The sequence below is a fragment of the Temnothorax curvispinosus genome, unplaced genomic scaffold (genome assembly GCF_003070985.1).
Source record: "Temnothorax curvispinosus isolate PA1 unplaced genomic scaffold, ASM307098v1 QBEX01004246.1, whole genome shotgun sequence".
Classification (NCBI taxonomy): Eukaryota; Metazoa; Arthropoda; class Insecta; order Hymenoptera; family Formicidae; genus Temnothorax; species Temnothorax curvispinosus.
Window position 1 is genome coordinate 348,285 of NW_020214026.1, and position 8,941 is coordinate 357,225.

At 33.7% G+C, this 8,941-nt stretch overlaps 2 protein-coding genes across 4 annotated transcripts; both read right to left on the bottom strand.

Moving 5' to 3' along the window:
- Nucleotides 1-1,291: 1,291 nt before the first annotated feature.
- On the bottom strand, nt 1,292-4,597 carry LOC112453336 (dolichol kinase). Of its 3 annotated transcripts, none has more exons than XM_025014046.1 (8): nt 4,362-4,597; nt 3,968-4,232; nt 3,410-3,663; nt 3,037-3,257; nt 2,780-2,968; nt 2,443-2,652; nt 2,008-2,335; nt 1,787-1,920 (listed from the first exon to the last, which is right to left on the bottom strand). In XM_025014046.1, the coding sequence occupies exons 2-8, from the start codon at nt 4,045-4,047 to the stop codon at nt 1,787-1,789; spliced, it is 1,416 nt and encodes a 471-aa protein (XP_024869814.1). In that variant the 5' UTR covers nt 4,048-4,232; nt 4,362-4,597. The 3 variants fall into 3 exon arrangements, with proteins under 3 accessions (XP_024869815.1, XP_024869814.1, XP_024869813.1); XM_025014045.1 differs by having other exon boundaries at nt 3,968-4,285; XM_025014047.1 differs by lacking the exon at nt 4,362-4,597 and having other exon boundaries at nt 1,292-1,920; nt 3,968-4,355.
- A 301-nt stretch (nt 4,598-4,898) lies between these two features.
- Nucleotides 4,899-8,533, bottom strand: LOC112453338 (glucose-6-phosphate isomerase). The gene is made up of 11 exons (XM_025014050.1): nt 8,333-8,533; nt 7,953-8,046; nt 7,673-7,864; nt 7,529-7,609; nt 7,232-7,447; nt 6,885-7,124; nt 6,542-6,722; nt 6,359-6,477; nt 6,057-6,279; nt 5,646-5,712; nt 4,899-5,531 (listed from the first exon to the last, which is right to left on the bottom strand). Exons 1-11 carry the CDS (start codon nt 8,461-8,463, stop codon nt 5,408-5,410), a joined length of 1,668 nt encoding a protein of 555 aa, XP_024869818.1. The 5' UTR covers nt 8,464-8,533; the 3' UTR covers nt 4,899-5,407.
- Nucleotides 8,534-8,941: the final 408 nt, after the last annotated feature.

Below are 8,941 nucleotides of genomic sequence, written 5' to 3' on the forward strand. Positions count from 1 at the left end.
CACACACACACACACACACACACACACACACACACACACACACATAAGAAACAAATATAATAAGTAGTACGTAGCGATATATAATATATGTATATCCGTTTATCATTTTCTTGGACCGTGAAGGCGTGAAGGCGATCGAATACGAATGATTTTTCATGCGAAGTCATTCTGTGAGGACGAGAGAATACCGATACGGTATCAGACTATCTCGATATCGATAGTTCAGTCTAATATGTAGATCACGGATGAAAAGGCGTATTTATAGTTATTATTCGAATCTCATCTCAAGATCGTATCAGATGAGATATTCAGAATGGAGTTTTATATTTTAAGACGCGGGCGGGGTTCACGTCACTTCTAATCAATATTTTGATTGGAGATTAATTGAACGTGTGCTTAGCTAAAGAAGTGAAACGATTATTCATTTAAAATTTTATTTGAAATTTAAAATATTGATTAAAGCAGCATTATACGCTTTTTTGAAAATAATCAAGTTTTTCAAAATTTAATCAATGTTATGAGAAATTTTTCTTTTTTTATGTTACGTAACATGTTAGCTCGAATCATTTCTAGTGTATTATTGGGATGTTGCATGGACATGTCATTCGTTCGATTTTGAAAAAGGCTATTTTTAAACAAGCACATAACATTGCTTTAATTAATATTTTGTACCTCAAATAAGGTTTCACGAGTACGTATTCTGCTTCTCAATTGAGATTTTAAGGCTGTGTGGTCAATAAAACATTAAAGTAAGCATCTCACGTAATGATTATTCCAAATCGTCATACGTATCCTACTTTAAAAAAAAAAGAATAAGTGATTTCAAAGTTATAACGGTGGTGGAATACGGATAAAGAACGTTCGATATAAAGTTCGCTTAAGTCAGACTTTCTATCATAGCGCGTTAATAACGTTCTCCTAAAATTATATATATATATATATATATATATATATATATATATACATATAGACGGTATATACATAAAGAACACGTATCGTAAAATAGAAAAATAACTCTTTATTCATATTATTATCAGAAAGGTCACGTGGTTCACATACAAAAATGCTTTATCAGGAATGAGCGAAATACGTCAGGCACATAATCGGTTTCGCAGATTTTAAGTAAATAAAGTTAGTAAAGCTCAAATGCGTAACATCTGCCTTCACCGATCTCCGCATTTACACATTGATCATATCTATCACGACGATTTTTTTACATATCGTACGACTTAATTCTTTGGATAAATATATAAGTTATATATGTTACACATATATATTGATATATACAGAAAAATATATAACGTGTTACACCGTTATAAATATAAATATTTGTACATCACCACTTAATGCGACATATATAAAAATACGTGCATTTACAAAGACTGCATCCTTATTTGTTCGTCTTTCTAACAAATGCGCTACGTACACAGATTATTTTGCAAATAAGTAAATTAGAATAATCGCTCGCCGGTAAGCTTTAGCTTTGCACGTTGTAATCCTCACGTATGGCTAATTTCCTACGCATTTAATTATTATTAAACAACACGATGGTTGAATATATCAATCCAAATATGATTTTTACTGTATGAAACAGCATAAAAAATGTTACATATATTCTATGTAAGTTACAGATTCTCATTGCTATTATAAAAAAACACGTGAAAGCCAGAAAAATAATTATATAATAAAATGATTATATCTATGGTTACTATTAATTTTCTTAAAAATTAATTTGTTATCGGATTATTATCGAATGGAAAAAAACCATATATATGGATATATACGCTTACACCATCAAACATACATACATTAATAATGGCAGAGCCAGATTGTCCACTTGATTTGTGCGTGCCTCGATCAACGATATTGATGCAGCCGCCAAGAGGCTTCTCAGCAGTAGTTGGTACGTATCCATGAAACCTGGCAAAATATAAATAATCTAAAATAAGCAAAACAGTTTCATAAAAAAAAGGCGTTGGAAAGGAAGATATAAGAATCGAAATCTACCACAGCATGTTAGCGTGAGTATTACGCAAACTTGGCAAAATATGCATGCGACGGTGCCTTCGATAGTTTTTTCCGTGTCGAGCCACTTGTGTAAACCCCATCTGTTACCGACAAAGCTTGCAGCAGTGTCACCGATCCCTACCGTTAGCACGCCACTGAGTAATACCACTAGTGTCAAATTATTAGTTGGCATCCAAAGAGGTAACGATAAACCACACAACAGATATATAGGTGTTAATGAAAGCAAACAATCCTTTTCGTCGGCAAATGCAATAAATCCTTGCTGTAAAATCTCTCCTAAAGGCGGGACTTTTAAAAGTCTGATTACCTGAAAATAATGAACGATCATTATATCAAGCACATAGAAAATAAATAAAAGTTACATTAGACCATTAACAGACTTGTATAACACTAAAAAGTAATACGTGTAAGTACCTCAAGAGCAACAAATAGTATCAACATCACACCACTGGCAAGATACAATAGCAAAGGATCGTATATCATGCCAGGAATATATACAAATGTGGCTAACACATGAAAATTTTTTCTGGTTGAACTTGTAGCTTGTGATTTTGATGATATCTGATAGCGTAGGATAAGAATACTTAGCAGAAGACATATTCCCCAATACATGAATATTGCACGCTGCAACATACAAGAATAAAATACGACCGATGATTAAAGAATACTTATTTGTAATCTATATCCTATATATGATTCATCCATTTTAAAAGTAGCGTAACGTACAACGAACCATTATATCGTTACTTACCCTTTCACGACTGCCAAGAGCAAAAGAAACTATCCATACTATTGGATTTTTATCAAGAATAACGTAAAGTAACGGAAGAGTTGCGAAACACAAAAGGCTGATTATCGTTAAATAAAAGTATGTTGTGCTGCGGAGGATAGGAAAGTATCCACATAGGAAGCATATCGCGACTACATACAATATCGCAACCTGTAACATATGATGTATCAAGGAAAAAGTAAGCGACATTGTAACACGTAATTTTTGCCGTTTATTACCTGCAACAAAACTGTGCTTATGTCACTGTCATGAATTGGAGGTAAATGATATCGCAAGGGTAAATTGGTAACAGCCGACATCAAAAACAGGATAAAACTATGCGTAACCACCGTTGCCTCTCCAATTGTAAAGCAAGATGGAAAAACTGACATTAGTTGCAGAACGCCCCATGTGCCCAAACTTCCGACGGTCAAGCCCCATGTGACACTCGTCAATAGTCCTGTTCTTATTTAATATAAAAATATAATAAGAACTAGAGTCGTACTATGCGATATATATAACTATTCAGTTCTACGTATCAACATGCATCTATCATTTATATGTATTCAACAGGTTTTCTCTAATGAAAAAATAATTTGCGGATTGATATACCTTTGTTAGCAGCAAGTAGAAATAGCACAGATGTTATAATCGCTGGTACAAAGTATACGGCATGAAAATCTTTCGCTACGGTCTGTTTCATTGAAAGCCGCACATAAAGGCATAGAGAACAGAGAACAAGACCGAAGCCTGTGGTTCCTACAAAGAGACATATTTCGGAGTAACTGCTCTCTTCTCTCAATATTGTAACTGCTGCACTCAGCCCGACTAAAACACCTAGCCATAATCCACTGCTCGCGTTTGGCCTACAAATGATAAATTCATAATATTTAAATCCAGCCTTGCTTAGGGCAACTTTGACCAAATTCTGATCAACACTTATCAAGCAAGTGTACTATCTTGTTACAAATGTCTTATTGGCTTATTGTCATTGTCAGATTATAAGATTATAAGGCAATGTACGTGTTGCTGAAGCTATGCCAACCGAGACAAACGTACGTTCAATGACGCTCGCTGTAATTTTATAATAAAACGTAATAACCGCGATGAAAATCTCGTGGCAAGGTTAACTCGCTCTTGGGTTGAAGAACGAGTGTGTCGATGACGTACCGGTGCTGTATGCCGTTGCGTTTGACATTTCGCAATATATTTTCCTCGAGCTGAGTATACTGCGCGACCAACAACTCCATTCTTTCTCTCGACTAGAAGAGATCGCTTCTCATAGCACTAGCGTGACGCCATCCACCACATCAACCACCATCAACGCACTTTTATGTTATGCGCTTTCGGTTTCGGTTTCAGGATTCAGGTTTCGGTCCCTTATTTACGGCTTGGCTTTCACTTGACCACGTCACCTCGATCGTCGAACGTTGAACTTGGAACGCGAAAAAGGTCGCGATTATAATAACAGTGCCGCTCGGCGCTCACCTACACACGTGTCCGTTTAAAATTGGAAAAACCAGTTTGTCAAATAGGAAGACCTCTTTGGCGGCATGATACTTACGAGAATGATTCATGGACGTATTTTATAAACTGCAGATGACAGCAAGAATCGACATATATCGGTATCGCTGCCCACGTGCAAGTTGTTATTAGAGAAATAGAGCAATCTAAAGATATTAAAACGATCAGGCAGTTCATTTAATGTTATTTGTAATTCGGCATATAGCACAGAATTAACCAAAAGTTAGGTTAGGTTCAGGTTTAGGTTAAATTAATTTGCATAAATTAAGTGAGTCAATAAGTAAAATTTGATTTTTAAATTTAGAACGTAAGAACATTACTCATAAAAATAAAAATGTAAAAGATAACGTTGGAATACATATATATGAAATATATACGAATGAAATAGGATCGTTTATAGGATAAAAAACACTCAAAGTTATCCCGTACCTCAGAAAATAGAAAATTCAAGAAAACCATTGAATGTTTTGTTGAGGATAAAGTAAATGTATTGCTACACTACTCTTACATTTTACTCATTTAATTTTTACATTTATATGCTTATATATTATAATAACTAACATTTATATCTTCCTATTCGATATATTTATATATAAAATATCCCAGATTACATTCAAATAAATTAAAAGACATTATTTTTATAATTATAACTTTTCTGATTTTCTGATTGCAGTAATATTGTAACATTGAATTACATTGTCTTTTTCTTTTTGTACATTAAAACGAATAAAATTCTGTATGCCACAACTTAAGTGTGTTCTGTAATGTATTGACAGTATTAAAAATCTACAACATATGTAGAATAAACTATAAATTTTAAATACATTTTTTTATATATGCTTTATCACATGGACATCATCGTAACCCAATACGATCATAATGTAAAGAATTAAAAGTCTTAAAGATATTTTAAAAGTTATATGTTTGTGGCTCTTGCAATCTTTTTTCATCAACTACGACAAGTACACAAGTTTATATAATTCACGTATATACTCTGATATAATAATGTAACTTTAAATATAGAGCTATTTACGTTGTACCTATTTTAAATATCTTGTAACAAAGAATATAGCTAAATAAGTATATTTAGGCTCTGTGACGTTTAGCAAACGCTATCAAGCCATTAGTTGATGAATCATGCGTTGTAACATTTTCTGCGCTAGCCAGTTCTGGTTCAATGGCTTTAGCTAGCTGTTTTCCCAACTCCACGCTATATATGAAAACGTTATTATTATTTTTCTTTTTTTTCTTTAGAGACGTGTACTAAAGAATTTTCTATATAGAAACTTTATGTTTCATGAAGAAATATAATTTTTTTTCTTACCCCCATTGATCATATGAATTGATATCCCAAATAATGCCTTGTACAAAGATTTTATGTTCATACATGGCTGAAAAAATAGAATTGTAAAAATTTACAAGTATCACATATAAATATAGTTATATTTTAAGTATAATATATAGATTAAAGTCCAGTTAATTATATGATGCACGCAGCAAAGAAATAATTGCGAGAAAATAAGAAATGATTCATGAAAAAATAAGTAAAATTTGTGGAATAAAATGTTTTCGATTTGTTGCATAACTTTCAAGAAAAGTTTCAGATATGAAAACAATATGTATCGATTTGCTTATAAGTTGACACTTATTTTTTACAAAGAATATTTATATCACCATGTGATTTGCCATATAGTTTACACACAATATATCATCATTATGTATAAGAGATATTTACCAATCAAAGCACCAAGAATAAAAGGTGTTAATTTCTTTACTACAATGCTGTTTGTAGGTCTGTTTCCTTCAAACAACTTATGTGGTAGTAATAAGTCCACTTGTTCAGCGCTCAACCCTGATTTTTGCAACTCTGCTCGAGCCTCTTTTTCATTCTTGCCTTTCATTAAAGCTTCAGTTTGCGCAAAGAAGTTAGCAAGTAAAATCGTGTGATGTGGAACAATCTGCAATAAATAAAACTGTATAATAGCAGACAAGTCTACTGGATACGGTAATATAGCTTATATCGAGAACATTATTTACCTGATTTTGAGATTGAACAGGAATTATAAAATCTGCTGGTACAAGTCTTGTACCTTGGTGCAACAACTGGTAGAATGCATGTTGTCCGTTAGTGCCTGGTTCTCCCCACACAATCGGCCCTTACAAAAATAATAGATTTTTATTAATCAAGAATCTATATATTCTGTATATTGTAGAACATACCAGTGGAATACGTTACGCTTTTCCCAGAACGAGTAATGTATTTTCCATTACTTTCCATATCGCCTTGCTGAAAGTAAGCTGCAAATCTGTGTAGATATTGATCATATGGTAATAATGCATGTGTTTCAGCCTTATAAAAGTTATGATACCATATACCAAGTAAAGCCAATATGACAGGAGCCTAAAAAGATTAAGATAGATCATTACGTTAGTTCATGACTCGAGTACGTTAAATCTAGCGTAAAGAAATGTCTAATTAAAGATCGAAATATAGTTTTAGATGTGTATCCATTGATATGTCTTTCGGCTACGTCCTATAATTTCTTATATTCAATATACTTACATTTTGCTCTAAAGGTGCTGTGGAAAAGTGTTGATCCATAAAGTGAGCTCCACTTAAAAGCTTTTCAAAATTATCAAAACCAATTGACAAGCAAATTGATAAGCCAATAGCTGACCACAATGAGTAACGCCCACCAACCCAATCCCAGAAACCAAACATGTTTTTAACGTCAATGCCAAATTCTTTAACCTTTTGCTCATTAGTAGATAATGCTACAAAATGGCGGGCTACTGCAGCTTCCTGAAGAATTTTGTATCATCGCATTAGAGAAGAAATGATATATATATATATATATATATATATATATATTTATAACATAATCAGTACGCTGAAACTCGTGCGCTTACATCTTTTAACGTTTTCAAAAGCCACAGCTTGGCGGTAGTTGCATTCGTTATAGTTTCCTGTGTTGTAAATGTCTTGGAAGCTATTATGAACAAAGTTGTTTCGGGATTTAACTTCTTAAGAGTTTCAGCTATATGAGTGCCGTCTATATTACTAACAAAGTGAACTCTAGGTCCAATGCTGTATGCTTTTAAAGCTTCGGTTACCATAAGTGGACCCTATTGGAATATAAATAAGTATTAAATCTTAACGTACTATCTAACCGTTACAGAGAGAAAAAAAACTTTTGTCTGACGTACAAGATCAGAGCCACCAATTCCAATATTAACAACATCTTCAATAGGTTTACCAGTGAATCCTTTCCATTGTTTTGTCAATATCTGTAAACAGACATATTTCAAGACATACATATAGAGAAAACGAACGATAAACTTATCTCTTACCTCATTTGTAAAACTTTTCATATGTTCCAACACTGCATTAACATCAGGCATCACGTCCTTTCCATCCACTAATATTGGTGTCGTGCTTCTATTACGCAAGGCAATATGCAAAACTGCTCTATTCTCAGTGAAATTGATCTTTTCGCCACTAAACATGGCATTTCTCGCAGCTTCGATTTCCCGTGCACGAGCCTACAAAATTATATAACGAGATGGTATAATGAGATTGAAATGTTCAAAAATATATGAAAATACTTTTACATAAATAAATTCTAAATACCAGGTTAAATAATAATCCAAGTACTTGTTCATTAATCTTATTCTTGGAATAATCCAATAAAATCGGTCCATCCTGTGGGGTAGAGAGCTCCAAGCTGTTTTACACACAATGAGAATAATTTTTAATATACTTTGCAGAACCAATGCAAAAATGTAGAACCATTTGCGATATTATAATGACACAAAATAATTACCTAAGAGCGTGCATTATTTTTTATTACGTTTAATAGAAAAATGGTTAAATGTTTATCAATTATCATTATAAAATTCTATGTATAATAGAAGAACACGCGTCAAATATTTTAAAACAGTTTTTCTCACGCGTCGAATAAGTAACCTTTTTAAAAGGTCGTCCCAAGGTCACTTAAAGTAGAGACTTACCTAAATTTTTCGAAACGTTTAGAATCCTCCTGAAACATATTATATATGTTGATCTTCGAGCCATTGCTGTCAAAGTATTGTTGCAGCTGTTTCCATGCAGGGTCAGTCAACAAATCCGTCTTGGATTTCATTTTCCAATTTAAAGAAAGCCGCGCGTGAAAAATCTGTTAACCACTGTTACCAGTGACCGTAGTCGGCAGTCGGCGCGACTGCTAGCATAGCATAGATATTAGAATACAGAGATGAGGCATGGCACGTATTTTCCATACAAGTGTGATTGGTTGGATCCAAAGGTAAGAACCAACCACATTCTATTGCTACTTAGGGCCCGGACACACACTTTTTCGTAACAGTAAAGTTTTGACCAATCGCGTTGCTTGAATCGGGAACATACGGCCGTACGTAGCAACGCGATTGGTCGAAACTTTACTGTTACTATTACGAAAAAGTGTGTGTCCGGGGCTTTAGCAGCTGAGCCTGGGTTTACATGGAGCGTATTTCGCGCAATGCGTAACTAACACAACCAATTGGAGATCAGAGTTATGCTAGGTCTACAATGCGAGTCGTAAAGAATTGACCAATCACAGTCGAATTTGAGGAGAATAATCG